At 44.6% G+C, this 23,515-nt stretch overlaps 1 protein-coding gene across 3 annotated transcripts in view; it reads right to left on the reverse strand.

Annotated features, from left to right (window-relative positions):
• Positions 1–23,515, reverse strand: part of syt1a (synaptotagmin Ia) — a 112,312-nt gene that overhangs the window by 37,536 nt on the left and 51,261 nt on the right. For all 3 annotated transcript variants that reach the window (XM_080420911.1, XM_080420910.1, XM_080420912.1), the window contains exon 3: positions 433–605. In XM_080420911.1, coding sequence (XP_080277037.1) covers positions 433–605 — 173 coding nt within the window. The remainder of the gene's footprint in view (positions 1–432; positions 606–23,515) is intronic.

A 23,515-nucleotide genomic window follows, 5' to 3' on the forward strand; every position in this document is an offset into this window, starting at 1 on the left:
CACTTAATTTGTCCGGAATTCTCCTTTAAGACTAACAATAGTCTTTTTTGTTGGCTGTATCTGTGATGACATGCTTTGTTTTGAAATTTTCCAAACATAATGTGTTGATTATATTTGAAAACCAAAGGAATAAAATAAAGAAAAAAATAAAATAAAATCAATCTGCCATCACAGAACAACACTTGAAGACGCATTGAAAAAAATTGAAGCAATCATTTTGGGGAATTATAACACAACATAAAATACAGAATACAGAACAATATTGAATAGATTTGAGATCTACCCTAGGGAGAGTCAACGATAATGACTGCTGAAATAATAGCATTGATCATGAAACAGGAGGCAGCTACACAACTTAGCACAAAGTACAGAATAGAGATTTTTAAGTAAACTTTGGTATTGTTTTTCAGGATTAGTAGTTAATGTCTTTACCTCGGTTTTGGCACCGTCATTGACATCCATCATGTTGATGGCATTCTTCCCTTTGTCTTTGCCCTTCTTTTTATTTTTCTTCTTGAATATCCATTTTTTGCAGACACAGAAGCAGCAAGCCAACACCAGGATGATGGCCACGAAGGCAATGGAGACAATGGCCCATGATGGTACTGTGGAAGGGACACACACAACAAAATGCTTACAGGTCCATTTTACACTCACACTGTGTATGGACAGAACTTAATTTAACAAATCATTGTTAACCAGTTAAGTCCTACATGAACTTCATCGTACGGTGAAAAAAAGACAATGTACTATTTTTGTAAAATTTAGAAAAATATGCAACATAAAATTTGAAATGTTGAATTGCCAAGGGAGCAAACTTTTAGTTTTGAAGTGAGATTGCGGACCCCCAGGCTAGAGGGTTTCCATGGATTTAAAAACAAGGTGTGTGTGTGTGTGTGTGTGTGTGTGTGTGTGTGTGTGTGTGTGTGTGTGTGTGTGTGTGTGTGTGTGTGTGTGTGTGTGTGTGTGTATATAACCCCTAAACTCTTTTGTTAACCTGATCCTCTACACTATTTTGTGACTTGATGGGTTCTGTAACTTTTATAGGACTTTTGCATAATTGACAATTATGCAAAACATAATGAGGATAATCAAATAATAATTCCATGAATCAAGTGCTTGTATAATTAAATTAAGATCAGGGCGTTGTTAAGATCTTGATAAGATTTCCACATTTCCATGCTGTATTGATGTGGTACCACAGGAGAGATAACAGGCAAACGTCGATCAAAAGAACAATTCTTTAATTAAGTAATGCAGATGTTTAACAATAATTTAACCCTTGAGAGCGTAAAATGAAACCAAATGGACCCGTAACATTTTACGCTCTCAAGAGCTAAAGATCTATAAGGGTCCATTTGGTTACCAACTCTCCATCATTTAGCTGGGGACCACCTGGAACCCCCTCAAGGACCGCTGGTGGTCCCCAGACCACTCTTCTAATTGAGTGGCGTATTTCTTTCTAAAGACATTATAGCTCACTCCTCTGCCCGTTCTCCACAGAGTCCCAACTATCGCCCCTGACGTGCTCTGGCAGGGCAACACCTCACTGAACATCCTCAGCCATGTTTAGTGGAAATAACAGATGCATTTTGCACTTGCCACTTAAACGAAACATTCTCCGACAACTGACACTCTCACGCCAGTCGCCACAGGAACGGCACAGGGAGTAGCGGTAATTGTGCACTGCAATAGAGCCGTGACCAAGTCAATGATGCAGAACCACTGAACAGGGTTATGATGGTTCTGGCACACCTCACTCAAGCGCTCTCGGGCCACTGTGCATGCCTCAAATTTCATGTCAAATCATTCCTACCGAGTAAGGTAATGGAATTCCTCATGTTCGCAGATGACTCGGCTCTGCTGGTCTCGGACAGGCTGCAGGTTGAGAAAACTCTCAGCTCTGAACTCGACACGATCAGCATCTGGCTCTGTGACAGCAAACTATCATTACACCTGGGAAAAACTGAATCCATTCTCTTTGGGTCTAGTGCTAACCTTAGCAAGGCTGAGAGCTTCACAATCAAAGCGGGTGATGATGTTATCTCAAGAAAGGAGGAAATTATCTACCTGGGTTCCATCTTGGAGGCAAACCTCTCCGGTGATAAAATTGCCGAAAGAGTGTTCAAAAAGGTCAACCAAAGAACACGCTTTTGTATAGGATCTCCCCTCTAGTCAGTAAGAATACTTTGAAGATTCTTGCAATACAAGGTCATTTCGATTATGCATGCTCCTCATTGATAGAGTTAATCTTGATTGATCATGGTATCACAACACCACCAATGCCTTAAAATTAAGGTTCCAAACATCCCAAAACAAACGGCTACTTCTTGGCCTCAAACACACAACCCATCTAACCCCTGCTCATTTTGCTAGGGTTGGATGGCTCAGGGTTGAGGACAGAGTACTGCAACTTGCATTGGGCCTGGTCTTCAAGATACGACACAACATTGGGATACCCCTGTACCTGTCAAAATACTTAAAAAACGTAAATGAAGTCCACGATCACAACACCAGAGGCAGCTCCACGGATCATGTTCAACCCAGATTTGGCTCAACAAAGGGAATGAACTCGTTCTCATGCTATACAACTAAAATGTGGAATGCCCTACCAAAAGGAGTAAAGGAGTGTAAAACCCTACTCACTTTCAAAACTGCCCTAAAGAAGCACCTTCAGGAGGCTGCAATTCCAAACTGGCCCCTGTCAAAGTCTTAACCAAATCCCCCCCCCCTCCCGAACTTTTTTCTTGTACATATTTCTTATGTTTTGTAAGGAGATGCTGGATAAACAGCTAATTGCAAACCAGCTTAACATCAAAAGGGCACACCAGGGCCTATTGAAGTTAACCCACATTAAGCCCAGAGACCAGGCAGGAGTGATAAAACAACAGACCCGACAATCACTCCCACAGAGGGTCGAGCCATATCCTGCTGGGGCCGGCCAAGAGTTCACACCAGCCCCTGGATGCCCTCGACCCCCCCCCACACACACACACACACACACACACACACCCACGCAGAAACATAGTTTTTGGGTTTCTCTCCCTCTTTTTCTCTTTTCCTCTCTCTCTCTTTTTCTCTTATAAGGGACATATTTGGAAACAATCTTGTTGCCATACAAAGACATTGTTTACATGACCTATGAACTATGAACAATAAATGAACGAATGTTTAGCCATGTGGTGGAAACACATAAGGGTCGCGGGTTCAGAAACGCCCCCCCAAATGGCCCGGCGCCAGGATGCCTGACCTCGGTCGACTACAGAATGGTGACATCCTCACCAGATAGGAAATTAACATAGTAATGACTTTTCTGGCACATCAAAGGATTTCGGTGCATAAAACCCTCTAAGAAACCACAATGAATTGCTCAAGCCACAACCGCTCTCGGACGTAGGAGGACCATCCTCTGCTGACCCATTGCGAAAGCTCTCCAACCAAGGAGAGACACACACAGCCGGAGCAGACGCTCCGCAGAAAGGCCGACTCTCCTCGCTCGTCTCCGACGGAGACTCACCAACGCTGGGCGCTTCCAGTCCCCAGCTGAAGACCTTCTCTTCCTAACCACATGCACCCGAGCCGTGAAGTGTGCCCGGACCCTAGAAGACTTCCACCGCCATCAATGCCCAGTCCGTCTGCCTTTACACGGACCACCTTGCCTCAAAACTGAACAATTTGCTAAAGAACTTTCGGTCCGACTCTACAGCGTGCCTGTCCATTCTTTCCAGAAACCAAGTGAAGCCAAATACAAGGTGTGTTACCGTTTGATCTGTGCATATTGCCATAAGCGACATTGTTATATGTGTAAACATTTAATATCTAAACTGTAATCATTTGAGTAAACTCAAGTATTACAGTATAGTGTTCCCAATACGTTCCTTCTACTCTCTCTCTATCACTTTTCTTCCTTCCCGTTTTTTTATCTCCTCCATTTCAATGCACACACGACCTGAAAGCTTCTATTTCAGCCCCTCCCCTCTCCTCTTGATATCCAAAGCGTTATACATGTGTGTATCAAAATGTTTAGTAAAATGGGTTTAAGGCTAATAGAGATTTATGACTGAAGCGTCTGGCTATGGACCAGACCTTTCCAGTGATGAACTCCTGCTTGTGAGGAGCAGGGAAATTGTTCGCGGTTGCTCACGGCCGTGATCAACCGGGACAATTTTACTAAAGCCGTAACACATAGTATTTCCACTCTTTCGCTCATGCGAGAGGGTTGAAGTAACTATCCCATTTTTAGGAATCATAACTTTCTAAATTGCTTGTAAACTCTGTAAGCTGAATAAACCCGCTTTATTATAACGTGAAAAGAAGTCTTTTGGTGTCATTTGTCCAACCGGTTATGAGTGTATCTCTTGTTGTTTTATGGCATTTATATTAACCAGTCAAGAACTCACGTTACACAAACGTAACGTAAAGTTTCATATAGCGATACATGTACACAAACCAATGTGTGCCTGTGTTGAGATATGGTAATTGAGTCACAAATTATATTTTATATGATTTGTGAAGTAATTACGTCTTGTGTATGAATGTGCTGGAATATTATCCAACATATTTGTTACATAAAGTGGTGCCCCTAAGCGAGGCTGGTTGTTGTCATTTAGCAGCGAGAGAATACTGTACTGAGTTGACAAATGATATCAAAAAAAAATTCGACGTCCAAAACAGACGTCAATACTTTTTTTTTTCTCCACACTCATGATTGGATCTTAAACCGCCGCTGCGACTCAGCCGCGCATGAGACCATAGAGGAAGAGAAAAAAAAAGGGGAGAGATAATTCATTATGTCCCCAAGGATATAAGTATTTGTTTTAATGTAAGTTCAGAACAGGCAGGTCGAATAACTCTTCTTTAAATTAGTTACTTAAAAAAGGACATTTCCCTTCTTAATTTCTGGCAAGTTCTTACAGGGGCCAATTTATTAATAAGACACCGATCCTCGAGTGTAACTAACTCGAGCCGGTAATTATAATAAAAAGAGAAAGCAGGATAATTGTTAGATAACAAAAGTCTGAGCTAAACCTATTGTAAAGATTCCGTCAAAAACTGAACTGAATCAAACCTCTAAGACAGTAAATCCGTCTAAAAGAGAAGGGGAAATTCGAGTAAAACCACTACAATAGTGCAATTTTCACTTGGACTCCCAGTAAACACTTACAGATCAGACGAAAAAAAAAAAAAGTAGCCAGTGAGCATATTTTTATTTCTTTTTCAAACTGATCCGTAATTTAACTTGTGCCAAGATTGCTGTCTGAAGGAAATTCGTGTTTTTAACACAAAACAGCGCCAGGCCCGTACAGTCTGCTGTCTGATCCTCCTGTGACTTTTCAGTTTGCGCCATTTTGAATCACGTCAACACGCCACTCCCGTTGCTGACGTCACAGCACGTGTAGTGAGTTTTGGGTACTCTAGAACTCCTCCCCCAGCTACAGCTGAGCTCCAGGGAAAGAGTCACGTGAAATAAACACCAACACAGACCGTTTATTACTAATGCATGAAGAAGTAAATGAGCGCTGACTCGTTCACTTAATACTCTGTGTGTGTGTGTGTGTGTATATTTAACTACTGACGTCGCTACACGACAAGCTAATAGGCTATCAGTCTCTCTCCCAAAAGGGTGAAAAGTGAAAGTGGCAATTGTACTGTAAATGGCTGGTTGTGTGGAGACAAACTAAAATCCAGGATTGTACTTAAAGGTGTTTAGCTAATGTTTGTTTGAGCTCGTTTTAAAGTAAAGGGTTAATAAGTTAACTCGGAAAGTTAATCTTAGTTCAGAATTGGAAACAGATTATTAATTTTTGTTCCTTTGTAAGAGAAAACACAATGAGTCTGGCGATTGCAGAGTATTTTCGGCTATAATTCCCGGAAATTTTTCAATGTTCCGGTTTCTAAAGATACTCTGCAGATTGTTCACGTTTATTCTGGAATTTCTATAAATGGATAAAATTATTTGAAAAAAAAAAAAAATAGAATTTGGATTAAACAAAAAATTTTTTTTTTGGATTAATTTTTAGAGATTGAATTTAGTTAAGGTTTAAAAAGGAATTTTTTTTTTTTTAATTTTTCAAATTGAAATTTTTTTTTTTCTCTTCATACTTTTTCTCACTTCTCTCTGATTAGTTTTTCCAAATTTTAGGGAAAAATTTTGTTTCCTCTCTGTTAATCTCGGTTATTTTTGGGAAAACCCAAGGGAACCTTCTAAGACTTTCCCCTCTATCAAAGATACTTAACTATCCTAATCAAATAAACATTTGCTCAAAACAAACAAACAAAACAAAAATTGTTCTTAACTAAACAAAGGCACCTAGGACTAATAATCCCTATTGGATTAGTTTTCCTACACCTCTAAACAAAGCTAAGACACCTCAGGATACATATCAGGGAAACATTGTCTCATTTCCACACAACCTACCAAGTGCAATTCCATTGTTACTTCACCAGTATTGCTGCATGTACTATTTTTCCTAGTTTTGTCCAAGATATTAGCTAGCACTAGCTGAACATATTTGGACAGAATACCGAACCTAGTACTCACTCCTTTCGCCCTAGCAAATAAGATGGCCTCCAGCTCCTGCCTCAACCTGGTTAAAGTCATAGCTTCAACAATGAGCCTTCCCTATGAGGATGAGCCATGTAAAAAAAATATTGACGACGTAGAAATAGAAGCCAACCTGAAAGCAGTGAACAGGAACTTCCACGAAATTAGGGCATATAGCAAGACTGAGATGCTCCAGTGTACAGGACACCTCCTGGGTAACTTGGTTCAATTAGGGGTATATAGTCTAAACAGACAGACAGCCCTAACTGGCGAGTGGGACAGCCTCACGGACCGAACTAACAAACTTCAGGATAGACTGACAACCTCAGAGGACGAAAACGTAACAATGGCCGGTCAGTTACAAAAACTGCAAAATACCGACAAATTACTGTTAGACTCTGAGAAAAGGTGCGATAAGCTCGAGGACGAGGTGAAAAATTTGGAAATTAAGGCTGCTTTGCTGACAAAAGCGGAACAGGAAATACTACAGCTAAAAAACCAAATTGCCACAATGCAGCAAACTGCGGCACCAATCCCTCCACCTCCCCTAAGTACCGGCCCTAAGCAGGCAGGTCACGCTAGCGCACGGATAAACCAGCTAGAAACAGAGGCGCTCGACCTTCAAGACCGCATCTCCGCAGGTCAATCAGAAAAAGCTACACTAACCAAAAATCTCCTGGCTGTTCAGACTGATAACAATGACTTTCTAGCTAAAATGAGCAACCTGCGGAAAGACATAGATGTCTCCCAGGGTACATTAGCTATCAAAGAGCGTTTCATCGGGTCTTTAAAGGCAGAAATAGATGGTTTTACACAGGAAAAACAAGCATGGGACAAATACATCTCAGAAACGACATCTCAGGTGGCAAAGTTGAATCGTGAACTGGAAGTCACTACACATCAACTCACTAACCTAAAAGTGGAACACCAAATTGCCAGCTATGACTTGACTAGGATGGCTCGTAGAGATACGGTTCCCCCGCCGGGGAGAGCAATGAGCACCCCGTCAAACGGAGCCCTGCCTCCCCTACTGGGGACCCACCCTGTGTACACTAGCCTAGGTCAGCCTCTTGTAAATGGTAGTCAAACCTTCCCAAATGCAGGAGGCCCACCCCAGCCCTTTGCGACAACAATTGTCCCAGGGTATGGGGCTTCTTCCGCCCAAGGGCAAGCAATCATGAGCCTGCCAGGTCCATCCCAGCCAGGGCTAAACGGTACAGGTATTCAATTAAGGTCAGGAAACGGAACGGTGTCACCTCGAGCTAACCCAGCCGGTCAACACCTAACCACTGACGACCTAAAGAAGCTTGCTAAATTTATCCCACGCTTTAACCCCACGCCAGATGGGGCAGTGGATACCTACACCTATTTGGAGGACATTGACTACCATTTACAAGAGTATGCCCCTGTCACATCTGACACTAAACTAAGACTAATTACGCTAACCTCCAACCGTGAGGTCAGCAGTTTTGTTAGACGCCAAACGGACACCACCTGTCAAGACTGGCAAGCTATTCGTAATGCAATTATTGAGGAATTTGCAGACCACCGGTGCATGGGGGGTATTACCGCTGCCGTAGGCGTCCGTCATTCAAAAGACGAACCTATTAATGCATACTACGCAAAACTACGTAGGGCATTTTTCGGCGATCAAAACCTACCCAATATGGAAGAAAACGAAAACTTTAAGGCCTTGTTCTTGAGTAATTTGCATCCTTCAATTAAAAGGCAAATCCCCTTGGGAGTCGAACCTAAACAAACGAAAGCTAACCAGCTACGCAATTTGGCCCGTGAAGCATTCGAGAGGGATCGCACAAAGCCCCGGGAGCATGCAATGTATCCAATAGAAAGCCTAGAACTCGAGGGGGGGCACCCTCGCGCCGACGCGCCCAACAATGGACTGGGTGACCAGCCTCCGCCAGAACGACAAAACGGTCGGGATCACTATAAAAGGCAGGACGACCGTGATCACTATGGGAGAAGCGACCGCCAATCTTCCTCGTGGAGAGGGCCTCGCTCCTCCTCATTTGACCGCGGCCGCCCCTCATTCCAAGACCGCGATCGCCCCTCATTCCAAAACCGCGATCGCCCCTCGTTCCAACATCGCGACCAACCCTCCTTCCAAAATCGTAGCCCTAGCCCGTTCAGGAAATTGCGATTTGACGACGAAACGTCCGACGATCCCAAACCACTGCGCACCCGAGAATTCTCGCCTCGGCCCGCGGGTCGCGAACCTCAAGACCGCAATAAAAAGAGTCAATACACGTCCGTCACAAACGAAACGTTAACTCAACTTATAGAAGCAGTCTACGATAAAGTTGAATCTAAGAAACTTGCTAAACAGGCCTCCGACCGAGAACCCTCGAGAAGGAGACCTCCAAAAAAACGTACTGAAACTAAGCCCGCCGAAACGGACCCAAAGCCAGTAAAAGACGTTCTTTGCATATCTGTGCCACCCATAGTTGAACTAGATATCAACTCCCTCCCGAATAGGCCGTGTAGTCCGTCTCAAATGAGCACCGCTGGCTCGGAAGCAAGCACCATACGCATCGAATCACCCCTTCCGGATGACACGAGGCGTATCAGTGCCGCTGCACTCCCCGAAACCATAGCGACGTTGGCTCCTTACAAGGCCACTACACCTCCCTCAGTGGAGGACAAAGGCAGCACAGTATTCACCATTCAACGCCAAACCCTACAGGGGTCAAACCAAACACTTGCACACCCATCCCACACAAAAAAGGGATTCAGACAAGTGTTAGCTAAACTCATCCAGCGGGGGCAACGTCGAAAGTTATATCTAACCCTAACGTTAGAAAACACGCTCACCCATGAGGCCTTACTAGACACGGCAGCCGACATCACTCTGATGTCACACGGCCTATTCAAAGTCCTACAGGACAGGGCTCGCCAGTGCAACCGTGACATCAAACTATGTCACCACCCTATTCTCATTGTACCCTACTCTGAATCAAGCACAACGCTAGACAAAGTAGCCTTGTGCAAGGTCCAAATCGGACCCATGTCCATGATACACCCCATTTATGTGTCAACATTAGACCACATTCCCTTGTTGCTGGGTAGGGACTTATTAGAGCGCTTGCAGCCTCGAATTGACTATGCTGACCTCACGATTTCCACGGAACTCCGTGAGCCGGCACCACTGGCGGACTCTGACTTCCCGGAAGTCCAGAGCCTGACAGTGATACCGAGAGGACAGCTAGACAATTTCCCCAAAACCTGTGGGAATAAAAGAAACCTCCTCCAGCAACAACAGGCTTTTCTGTGTCCCCTGGGCTCCTCCCAACGCCCCGGTGAATACTGTCCTCAGGTCCTGAATGGGATTACCCTAGAGGATTCCTTACTGACCGACGTAGCACTGGCAGTATGGTCTGAATGGTCTGCCATCAGCAGGGAGACCTTTACCCAGCTTCAAACGGCAAATCCCACACTAACACTGCTAAACACCACCATGCGATTCCCACTAGGCACACCCACACCGTCAACCCTGATTGCGGAAGGAATATGTGCTTTGGCCTTGCAATGGGGGGGGCGAAAATTGAATCATGCATTCTTAGTAGTCCCCAACCTAAAACAAGGGATACTACTGGGGGCAGACCTAGCAGTTCGATTAGCAGTAACCATGGACACCATAAACCATGTACTTTGGGCGTTGGCACCCATGACGGAGGATGCCACCATCCTCCACGCTAATCAGTTAGTGGCCGGCCAAACCATACCGCAGGTATGCGCCGTCATAAATGAGCACGAAATCACCATTCCGCCCCGCATGGCCGACGTAGCGATCCGACTAAATGTTAAAAGCGGGCACGAGATCCGGCAACCATTAGTTTTCTTCCAACCCGACGCCACCTTCATCAACAAAAATTTGTCCTTTCAAGGGACACCCATGTTAAATGTAGAAGGCAGGGCTACGTACCTACTGGTGACTAACCGCTCGGAGTCACAAATAGTATTGCGTAAAGGAACCACTCTGGGCCTGCTCATTAGCTCTGATTTCTATGATTTCAGCTTGACAATTCCTGTAATTGGCAGAGTGCCTGCTCTCCTCCAACCCAATCGAGCAGACCCAGATCTCGCCACCACCCTACCCAGGGGGTCAATATCCATTGTATCTCAACTACCCATAGACCAGGAGTCAGTAGGTAGGATAGAGCTAGATGAAAATGACCACATGGTCGTCTACAGCATCTCAGTAGATGAGGCGGTTGTACCACTAAGTGCAAGCACACCGGGGGCCCCACGCCAATCCATGCCCACGCTTCCGAATCAAAAAGAACCGTATGAGGGGTTCACTGCCGAGCTACAACAGGTTCTGGCCATGGGTGACGCAACCAATGACCCTGAATTCAAAAAAGAGTTCCAACAGATACTGTATAAACATGGGTCAGTGTTCGCCAAAGACTCACTAGACTGCGGTCTCACCAACATACACACAGTACGTATCCCTACGCGACCGGAAGCGCCTCCAACATATGTGCGGCAATATAAAATTCCCCTTGCCTCATACGAACAGGTCCAACAAACCATTGATGTAATGTTAGACAACCAAATAATTCGACCATGCAACAGTACTTACAACGCCCCCCTTTGGCCGGTTCTGAAACCCAATGGAAAGTGGAGACCAACAGTAGACTACCGGCAATTGAACAAACAAATTCCGTTGTCACGTTGGCCCATGACCCAATTGGAACAAGAGCTTCCCAAAGTAAGGGACGCTACGGTATTTACGACCCTAGACGTGGCCTCCGGGTTCTGGACGTTGCCTGTCCATTCGGACGACCAACACAAACTAGCATTCACGTTTGGTGCCCGACAGTACACGTTCAATCGTCTACCATTTGGCTATGCAAACTCACCCGCTGAGTTCAATATCTTTTTAAACAAAGCATGCCCAGACGCCACAGCTAGGGGTAACTTGATTTACGTAGATGATATCCTAATCCGTAGTAAGGATCTCAAATCTCATCTAACAGAAATTGATCATGTGTTGGGCCAACTATCCGCAGCCGGAGCCAAAATTGTACTGCTAAAAGCACAATGGTTTCGCACAAAAGTAAACTACGTAGGACTTCTAGTGGGACCAATGGGGGTGGAGCCACAAGCTAGCCGCATCCAAGGGATACTAAATCTCAAAACACCTACTAACATCTCCGAGCTACGTAGCTTCCTTGGCGTATGTAACTACAGTCGCCAATTCATAGAAGGCTATGCCGAAATTGCACGACCGCTCACTCAACTCCTGAAAAAGGAGGTGGCGTTCGTATGGGAAGAGGCTCACGCCAGTGCAATGTCCACGCTACAAAAGCAACTGTGCTCTGCACCCTGTCTAGCCTACCCCGATTCAGAGAAGGCATTTCACTTAGAGGCCGGGTTCTCCCCCGTCAGCGTATCTGCTGGCCTCTACCAAATGCATGACAAAGATAGACGTGTGGTAGCCTACGCCAGTAAAGGGTTAAGCGATGTAGAGAGAAAATTCTCTGATTGCGAGAAAGCACTATTAGCAACGGTCTGGGCAGTAAGCCATTTTGCAAATTACGTGGGGGGCCAAAAGGTGATTATCGAGACGTGCCACCAGCCCGTCACTTTTCTGAACAGCCAACGCCTGCGCGAAGGCGCAGTCACTAACTCACGCATTGCCAAATGGCTAATGACTTTTCAAAGTCACGATGTGGAGGTAAAATATGCCCAAAACCACAAAATGCCCTTGGGCGCGGGATTGGCAATATGTCAAAAATGCACACAGGATCCCACGGATCCCGACACCATTTCTCACGACATTACACCTCCTCTGCCCACTCGACACCATTACTTCGACGAAAACACATGCCAGACCATGTCCACCGTTTATGTAGATGGCTGCTCATACAGCAAACTCACACCGCGACAAGCGGGGGTGGGCATGGTGTGGTTAAACGACACACCCACGTCACCTCAAAGTTTCCAACTAGGGTCTCAAACGTCACAATATGCTGAAATTTCGGGAGTCCTTATTGCACTGCGTTGCGCAGCCAAAAATGACATCCGAGAACTAGTCCTATGCACAGACTCAAACTATGCTCGACTTAGCTTCACATGTCACCTGCCAACATGGCGACAAAACAACTTTCTGACGGCCGCACGCAAGCCAGTCAAACACAAAGATTTGATCCTCGCATGTGACCACATTGTTAACACAAACAGCATGCAGATTTATTGGAAAAAAGTAAGGGGCCACTCTCGCCTCCTTGGCACCGATAAAGTGTTTAACGATAAGACAGACGCCCTGGCAAAAGCGGGAGCAATCGACGGTACGCCATGGGAATTCCTGCCCGAGTGGCTACCCCCTGTAACCACCCATTCTGTCTGCGTGGTCACTCGCGCTTCAGCGCGGGCCCCACAAACCCCGCCCTGTCATGACGCCATTTCAGTTACACCTCCCATTGGGGACGCTGACTTGAAGTCATTACAGACTAGCGATCCGGCTGTGGCCCACATGATCACCCTTTTAGAGGGGGGTACTCCAATTCCTCTGCCAGATATGGATGAAGCCTCAATTGAATACCTGGCGCAACTCATGCTCATTAAATGTCGCCTGTCAGTCTCCGATGGCCTACTAATATATGCTGCTGATGAATATACCTCACCTCGTTTGGTCATTCCTCAGCACCACAGGGGGGTCATACTAGCATTCGCACACGACTCACCAGCTGCTGGACACAGAGGTATCAAAGCAACTTGTGATGAGCTGTGCCAGGTGGCATATTGGCCAAAAATGCACAAAGACGTGACAGACTATGTAAAAGGGTGTCTCATTTGCTGCCAGTTTCAGCCTACTAACCCAACCCATAGGGCCCCTCTGCAGATGCGAGGAATCACATTCCCATGGTCAGATCTACAAATAGATTGGGTGGGACCGATGACTAAATCAAGCCGGGGTAACAAGTATTTCCTAGCAATCACTTGCGCATTCACCAAATGGATTGAGTGCTTACCAGCACCAAACGACACCGCAGAAACCACAGCCCTACTGCTGTTAAACCATGTTTTTGCCCGTTTCGGCCTACCCACGCGCCTGGTAAACTCAGACCGTGGTACCCATTTCACAGCAGAAGTTATGACAGAACTGTGGAAGTTGTTAGGCGTCAAAAACCAGCTGCACATCAGCTACCATCCAAAATCATCTGGTCAGGTTGAACGCTGTAATCGGACTGTGTTAGGCATACTCAAGAAATATGTCGCAACCAATCAAAAAGATTGGGATATTAAACTACCACTTGTACTAATGGCTATTAGAGCAAGCCCACACACTACGACGGGGGTATCACCATTTGAAATGATGACAGGTCGAAAGATGACTCTGCCTCTACACCTGCTATATCACTCTGGTGATGCCAACTTAGCCACAGCCTACTCCACGCATCAGTACCTCACTGACCTGCATGAACACTTAAGGACCACGTTTGCTTTTGCCCAAGAACATTTGATGAAAAGTGCAGAGGCCAGAAAAGCCTACTATGATCAAAAGTGCTCACAGGAACAGTTCGAGATAGGGGACCAAATCTGGTATTTTATCTTTGCTCATCCAGCTGGGATCAGCCGGGGAACCTCAAAGAAACTCACTAAGAAATTCCTCCCTAGATGGAAAGGCCCCTACCTTGTGGTAGATAAACTATCTCCAGTAGCGTACAAGATTAAGATCCCCAAAACTCGGGGCGATCCAGAACTCAAATGGGTCCACAGAAATCAGATCAAGCTGCACACACCCCAAAAGGTCCCCAGCGCAGCCACGCCCGGCACTACGCCAGGCTCATAGATCAAAACAGGAATAGGAAGGGAAAACAAAGGCTCCCCTAGATAGGACCTCCAAAAGGCCTTAGGCAGTCGTACCTGAATATTCCCACAACACTACTAAAACTATTGATTACTACGAATGTGACATGTATTAACCCAGTGGAAAACCCACTAAAAACCACTAACTATTTTCTTTTTTATTTAAAGGAACGTAATATGGCATGTATAAACAAGATACCTGGAGTATGTTACGAAACATACCTCACCATATGCATGTGCCTCCTGATCCTAACCGTATTTTCGCATTGTTTTGTTTTTGTTATTTCAGCATGAAAGCCCTACACAAACTCATACTGTTGTTGCTGTGCGTGGGGACTCGGACCCAACCGGAGCTCATAACGATAGCCAGTGCCACCGGAGTGGTGTTAAGAGACCACACCGGCCTCCTGATCACTGATTGTAAGACCTACACCCGTAAGGTATATGTCCATCTCAGTCCCCGGTCCCAATACCAGAGTCATCTCAAAACTGTATCCAGAGATGTACTTTTCGGCCCCGACACTCAATGGTACGCCCAAGATTCTATAGAACACGCTGAATGGGGGGTCTCTACCATATTAAGACAGCTAGAAAAGTACACACTGTCCCCAGAGGACCTAGCAGGTCTCGCTTCTCACCGAGTCAAACGTTTCCTCAGTGTCCTATTGACCGCAGCAGCGGCCGTGGGCTCTCTTTTTAGCTTAGGCACGTCCGGAGTCAATGCGGTCAGCATTCACACCTTAAGACAGCAAATAGCTGAACTCCAGGAGGACCGACCCCAAATCCAGGCAGCAATCAAACACCAAGCACTAAATTTAGTGGCTATTGGAAAAACTCTCCGTGACACCATTATAGTAGTGAATACACAAAGTGAACTGATAAATAACACTCGAGTAGCCATGAGAAATTTGCTCAAAGTAGTAGACATGCAAGCCGCTCACCGCCAAGTAGTAGAGATGTTAATGGCGGACATGTTGAGAGAGATTAGCTCCTCAGTGGACGCACTCTCTATTGGAAGAATTCCCGCTTACCTTGTTCCCCTGTCTCTAGTCCAAGAAATCCTGATTTCAGCAACCGGCGAGGCCATTAGCCTTACCCAAGCTCACCTGGCCTATTCATTAGGTAATGCACTCCCCCTTACGGTGGACCCGGATAGTAGAGAACTCTCCTTTCTACTCACTCTCCCTGTCATTGACAACCATAACATATACCGTTTAAAGGACGTAGTCAATCTTGGGGGGTGGCACGGCGACACCTATGTCAAGGTTACCACACCAAACGTGGTAGCCTACCACGACAGCACCCCCGACCTCTACTTGGCCCCAAATCTGAAAATGTGTACGTTGATAAAAGACATTCATTACTTGTGCCCTAGTAAACCTTTTGTCAGAGACAACACCAACGGCATCTGTGGCCTTAAGCCCATGATAGATGACGCCAAGTGTTTAGCCCAATCCACTCATAGGTCCCAAGTTACTCTTACCCAGGCTGAGATTATAGGTAACAGATGGCTTGTGAATACCCCTGTAGATTTCGGCACCATTCGCTATGACGTACATGACACTTCAAACCGTGTTACACTACCCCTCCAGACCTTCTGGGTCACAGTACCAAAAGGGTCAATTTTTCACGTAGACGAAATGGCTTTGTACCACTTGCCAGAGGAGCAGTACCATGCCGTGCTTGAGGTGTCCGGATTTTTTGACAAACATAAGATCGAATTTGACCCAGCCACCATTAGACAGATGACAGATGAAGGTACCCAAACCATCGAATTAACCGTGTTAGACAACATCATCGACGCTAAGCCCACTCTGCTCAGCGATGACCATTTCACCTTGACCGGCTCTTGGTCTGCCTCTGACACTCTGTTGTTTACCTTAGTTTTGTTGGGTTACATTCTCACGGCAGCTATCACTTTCTTTATGGCCAAGCGTTATCTACTAAAAGACAAATGCGCCACCAACCTCAGGGCAAGATGCCTTACACCTACCTCTGGAGATGTAGAAGCTCCTGAAATCATTAGTCTGACAGCCCCGTTCGAAGGTGACAGCGGAACCATGCTGAGCTCCCGCCGTACCTCAGAACCTTAATGACATAAAACTAGTGATACACTTGACACCAACCAAGCCCCAGGCTGTTGGAAGTATAAACTACCTCCCTACCGCAAGACGGGATGACCGCCGTACGTTTTGTATTTTAAAAAAAAGAAAAAAAAAACCTTTTTATACATTATTTTTACTTTGGCATTTTATTTCCTTACACTGTTATATACAGTTTGGTTTTTCTCTTTGACCTTTAGGTCTCCTTAGATGTTGGGCTAAATGCCTCGTTTACATTATGTTTTTTTTTTTTTCGTTCTTTGTTTGCTCTCCTACTGGGCCCCCCATAAAGTTAAGAATCCCATGTCATACCTTGTCAACACTCACCTTAAACAGGGTTAACTTCCCCGGTTCTAGGACACCGACGGTCCTGATACAAGCAGGGTTTTATTGATTTCTTTCTTTTTTTGGGCCCCATTTAAGAAACTCTCTTAGCCCACAACCAAGTCCGGCGGACTAACAATCCCAGAGAGAAAGAACATCTACTTTTCTGTCCCTCTCTCTCTCTATCTCTTTACCTCTGTGCCTTTATGAAGGCCACTAGACTATAGCAATGTCGCCTTAGGGTTATTGCCAAATCTAATGGTGGCCGCCCTAGACGGCCAGATGGAATGTATGCCTTGTTGTGTGTTGTCTTCCTGTTATCCAGCTGCTGAGATTCCTGTACGCCATAAGACGACCCGAACCTGCGGTCCAATTCTCTAATGGCCTAAATGGGGGGTTTGTAAGGAGATGCTGGATAAACAGCTAATTGCAAACCAGCTTAACATCAAAAGGGCACACCAGGGCCTATTGAAGTTAACCCACATTAAGCCCAGAGACCAGGCAGGAGTGATAAAACAACAGACCCGACAATCACTCCCACAGAGGGTCGAGCCATATCCTGCTGGGGCCGGCCAAGAGTTCACACCAGCCCCTGGATGCCCTCGACCCCCCCCCACACACACACACACACACACACACACACCCACGCAGAAACATAGTTTTTGGGTTTCTCTCCCTCTTTTTCTCTTTTCCTCTCTCTCTCTTTTTCTCTTATAAGGGACATATTTGGAAACAATCTTGTTGCCATACAAAGACATTGTTTACATGACCTATGAACTATGAACAATAAATGAACGAATGTTTAGCCATGTGGTGGAAACACATAAGGGTCGCGGGTTCAGAAACGCCCCCCCAAATGGCCCGGCGCCAGGATGCCTGACCTCGGTCGACTACAGAATGGTGACATCCTCACCAGATAGGAAATTAACATAGTAATGACTTTTCTGGCACATCAAAGGATTTCGGTGCATAAAACCCTCTAAGAAACCACAATGAATTGCTCAAGCCACAACCGCTCTCGGACGTAGGAGGACCATCCTCTGCTGACCCATTGCGAAAGCTCTCCAACCAAGGAGAGACACACACAGCCGGAGCAGACGCTCCGCAGAGAGGCCGACTCTCCTCGCTCGTCTCCGACGGAGACTCACCAACGCTGGGCGCTTCCAGTCCCCAGCTGAAGACCTTCTCTTCCTAACCACATGCACCCGAGCCGTGAAGTGTGCCCGGACCCTAGAAGACTTCCACCGCCATCAATGCCCAGTCCGTCTGCCTTTACACGGACCACCTTGCCTCAAAACTGAACAATTTGCTAAAGAACTTTCGGTCCGACTCTACAGCGTGCCTGTCCATTCTTTCCAGAAACCAAGTGAAGCCAAATACAAGGTGTGTTACCGTTTGATCTGTGCATATTGCCATAAGCGACATTGTTATATGTGTAAACATTTAATATCTAAACTGTAATCATTTGAGTAAACTCAAGTATTACAGTATAGTGTTCCCAATACGTTCCTTCTACTCTCTCTCTATCACTTTTCTTCCTTCCCGTTTTTTTATCTCCTCCATTTCAATGCACACACGACCTGAAAGCTTCTATTTCAGCCCCTCCCCTCTCCTCTTGATATCCAAAGCGTTATACATGTGTGTATCAAAATGTTTAGTAAAATGGGTTTAAGGCTAATAGAGATTTATGACTGAAGCGTCTGGCTATGGACCAGACCTTTCCAGTGATGAACTCCTGCTTGTGAGGAGCAGGGAAATTGTTCGCGGTTGCTCACGGCCGTGATCAACCGGGACAATTTTACTAAAGCCGTAACACATAGTATTTCCACTCTTTCGCTCATGCGAGAGGGTTGAAGTAACTATCCCATTTTTAGGAATCATAACTTTCTAAATTGCTTGTAAACTCTGTAAGCTGAATAAACCCGCTTTATTATAACGTGAAAAGAAGTCTTTTGGTGTCATTTGTCCAACCGGTTATGAGTGTATCTCTTGTTGTTTTATGGCATTTATATTAACCAGTCAAGAACTCACGTTACACAAACGTAACGTAAAGTTTCATATAGCGATACATGTACACAAACCAATGTGTGCCTGTGTTGAGATATGGTAATTGAGTCACAAATTATATTTTATATGATTTGTGAAGTAATTACGTCTTGTGTATGAATGTGCTGGAATATTATCCAACATATTTGTTACAGTTTCATACCAGTAACCTGTAAGCTGATCGTATGACGGTCTGTATAGTAGTGTATATCTGTCTGTCTCTTATATGTCATCATGATTTGTGTGCATGGGCACTCATTTTAAACAAGCTTAGTGCTTTTATGAGTTATCCAGTTTAGTAGACCTTGTATTGTGAATTGTACTTCCATGTACTGTTTCTCATGTCTTATTAAATAAAGTACATCAATCAATCAATCAATCAATCAAACTCATCGGTTTCTGAGGCTTCCAGTTCTGAGGCTTCCATTTCATCCCTTTGTTTTTTCAAAAAGGGAGAGTACATTCAGTTCCTTCCAGTTTGTTTGTGAATAGTTGATGCGATTTCTTTGGGCAGGTGGTAGCACTTCAACATTATGAAATCAAGTATTTTGTGTTTTGTTGGCACTGCTAAATGGCCCAATAACCCATAAGCTTTCCACATACTGCACATAAAGCATACAGACACACACAGACAGGGCAAGTGGGTTATTGAACATATCACAGAGATGGTGAAGAGCCCAGATGGGCTGGAAATAATGCGGATGGAAACTCAGCGGCAGACGACCCTGTTCAGGAGCCACAATCACCACTACACATCAAACAGCTGGCAGCCCACCTCCTCCTTTCAATAGAGTGGGAAATAAACAGTCAGCCAATTTTGTGAGCATATTTTTATTTGGGCCATATCTATTCCACAGAAACAAATGTACATAGACAACTATTGATAGCATACAATATGAATATGATAGTGGTGGGAATCTTTGAACTGCTTTAGGGCAGCTCAGAAAAAAGAAGGCCTCATCCCTATGCAATGCGTCATCCCGTACCTAATCACAATGTTATTAACAAACCTGTTAATAATATTACAATCTATGTAAAGGAAGTATTCCCACATCCACTTCATTCGGATGCAGGTGCGTTGGACAATGAAAACTGAAGCAAACATGAAAAGAATATTTTCATGAACAAAAAAATCTTGCTCAGCAGACTCTGCTTTTATTTAAATTGACAGATGTTTCGGTCCCACTGGACCTTCATTAAGAGTGTCTGACACTCTTGATGAAGGTCCAGTGGGACATTCATGAAAATATTCTTTTCATATTTGCTTCAATAATATTACAATGAAAAAGGATTCCAGTGTATGACAGACTTTCAGTCCTGCTGTGAAGACTTTATCTAAAGTGCAGAAGAAATCCCTAACAGAAGAGAAACAAATATTACAGTCCATCTCCTTTTGGTTTTGGCTCAGCAGCATTCAGCCACGGTTCCCTCGCCGTGGTCATGAAAAATCAATGCTCCGTTGACAAAATCAATAAGCACTCTCCTCCAAGGAAAAACAGTGAGTGATGCTCTAAAATAACTTTAGGATCTACAGCTTCGGCCTTTGCTTGGAGTGTTGTTGTGATGCAAGAGGCACCTTGTAGAAGATGCTATCCCAAACCACTGGTCTCCTCCATTTACAAACTTAAAACTATGTAGTGGACTTTATTTTTTACTGTCCCCCAGGCTGAAAAAAATAAGTAGGCCAGTACCCCTCGGGATTTCTGTATCTGTCAGTCTGCCCCTTTTCTACCCATGGAGTTCTGTGTGAGGCATGCTCAAATATCCAGGTCAGTCTATGACGTGGGGCTGTGTGAGGTTAAAGGTTAATACAACCTTTGCTGATGTTCGGAGTTACAGATACATCCACTGAGTTTCCATCCCTAAACCGCTATTCTATTTACAAATGCGTGCTGACAGATGAATGTGAGCTTTAAAGCCATAGGTGGGGTTGGCGGAAGGGCCTTTCTGTATGGAGGTTGCATGTTCCCCCCATGTCCCCTAGGGTAGGTACCCTCATGCAGTAATCCTGGTCTCTATTCTGCCTCCCCCTGGTCAGCCGGGGCGCCTGATAACATGTTCCTTCCACGTGCTGTGTCCTACCGGGGAGACTCCCCCCTGTCAGGTGATAAGAAGTGGCCTGCTCACTCCTCATGCATTGAAGGAAGCATGAGCTCAGTTCGGGGCTCTCCCCAGGCTGGCAGAGGGAGAGTAGTGCCCAGGATTACAGTTTAGGCAATTGGCACTGGGTGAAAAAAATGGGTTACAAAAATCGTGAGATAAAAAATAAAAATAAACTTTGAACCTTGGCCAAAGCAGGAGCACTGGCTCCACAATTGCAGCATTCGGGGATACTGATACATGTGACTGAACATGTTTACCACCCACACACACACACACACACACACACACACACACACACACACACACACACACACACACACACACACACACACACACACACACACACACACACACACACACACACACACACACACACACACACACACACACACACACACACACACACACACACACACCTTAAGGAGCCTATCTTTTAATGGAAGTGTCGCAGATGTGGCAGGTTCATGTTTCAAGCCTGAAAGCAGTAGGGATAAGCAGCCTCCCCACTGAGGGACCTGCAGAGCAGTGACATGTTTTCAAATAAAAGCTTTGATACACAAATTACACATTGAATGGATTAATATACTGTAGCATGCCTCGAAATAAACAGGCCTATCAAACAGTGGCGTTTTGACGTTTCCACAACGCACAACACTATTGTACATTAGATCTAGCTTTTTTTTTAATCATTTAGCATTTAACCGTTTAATTACAGTCTGATAAAAAGGCATTCAGCCAACTGCTGTAGAAATCAATGTATTTAACTGGTACTCTTATCTTATTCAGCACATGCCTTTCAATGAAAGACACTTTTGTGTTCCTTAATTAAGGGAACCTGAGTCCCAGAAAGCAATGAAAGCAATTACATTGTCCCTTCAGAGAGAGAAAAAGAGAAACAGAGAGAGAGAGAGAGAGAATAACGTCAGCATGTGCGCTAGTAGCTGAAGGTATTTGTGAATGCTGAAGTCATATTTCTGCTACCGACGTCTTCATCATCACAAAACCATCATGGCACAGCATCAGCCAAAGTACCGGGTCTTCTTTATCAGCCAATAAGACACCTTCTTTGCTTCAGTGGCTGTGAATAGCAACGAGTGGCAGATAAACACTGGATCTTTCTCCCAGTGTCTTCAAGGACACAGCAGGGGCCTTTGGCTCAGGCTTAAGTACCATACACTCCCCCTGAGAAACAGCCTCCTGATGAATTCGCTTGAAGCTCTGTCTGAACCCTGCACACCCTTTATCCAAACTCTGACTAAATGTATCTGCTGAAAGACTGGAATAGGGTGTATTGCAATTTTACATTTTTATGTTGTATCAGTCAAGATCTTTTATGAAAACCTCAGCACGGAGAATTGACCATTGATACTGTCGTTGTGACCCACACACGTGATCTTAGATGTTACATTTGAGCTGGACAAAATGTCAAATGGTAGCATTCTTGGCACAAAGCAAAACTGAAACAAAGCCTTTGATTTTGTCACATTAGTGGTTAATTAACAGTGAAAGAAATTCTCCATTCAGAGATTTTTCAGCATTTGTGCTAATATAGAAATAAGCATCCATACATGATAACGCAAGACTGTGTTATGATTTATGCCAAAATACATGCCAAAATAGGACTTTCAGCGGTGTTAACAAAAACAAGCTGCTGATTTAGAGATACTGTACTTTGAGTATCTAATCAGTCCAGTTAAATGACATCTGAAGATATAGCAGATTGCTGGTACATTTTTAGCATATTCCATGCAGCTGCTCATCTGCTAATAGATAAAGTCCATCTGGACAGGAAGCTACAGTACTAATCTGTCACCAGGACACTGCAAATAATCTTTGTACGTTTAACTGGGATATTTGGTTACTACTATTGTTGGGGCACTATACTATGGCGCTCTCTCTCTTGCACTTATCAAGACTACTTTATATTTCACCGCCCAAACCAAGTGTCGCTTGACACGTAGGGGACTTGGTGCTGTTGTATTCTAGTATTTTTAACTAGAAAAAAGATGTGTTGCTTCACAAAAGCACAGTTATGATAGAGTACTGTACATACTTTTTGTCAATACACTTGCCAAAAGGGTCATCCAAGTATAGATTAGCTGTTACTCCTGATTTGTAATTAAGTTTTTCTACTGTTGCACTCATTTTAAGTATGCCTGAATATGAATGTTGTCAACGTATGTCAAATTGAATGAAAAATGTACGTCACTATATCCAAAGCTTTTGATCATTTGGACAGAATGCCACCAGTCCAGACTCCAGACATATAGCAGGCTAGTTTGTGTGTTTAATGTTGTATCTGGGTAATATACAGCCTCTGCAGCCCACACTAATCCAATGTGACAGAACCCGGATGGTCAATTAACCTTGACATTACATCTTGTTATGCCAATGAGAGCAACACCCAGTCCATGCCCTTTTCCCACAGTGGGGAGTCTAAGCCAGTGGTTCCCATAATGGTGTGCTGTGAGACAAGCCCAGGTGTGCCTTCAGATTTTATGACAACCACACATCATTAATGCTATATACTGTAAATGTCATTACTGTATTACAGTATTTTTAT

Source organism: Gymnoscopelus braueri (assembly GCF_963280865.1).
Source record: "Gymnoscopelus braueri genome assembly, chromosome: 23".
Lineage (NCBI taxonomy): Eukaryota > Metazoa > Chordata > Actinopteri > Myctophiformes > Myctophidae > Gymnoscopelus > Gymnoscopelus braueri.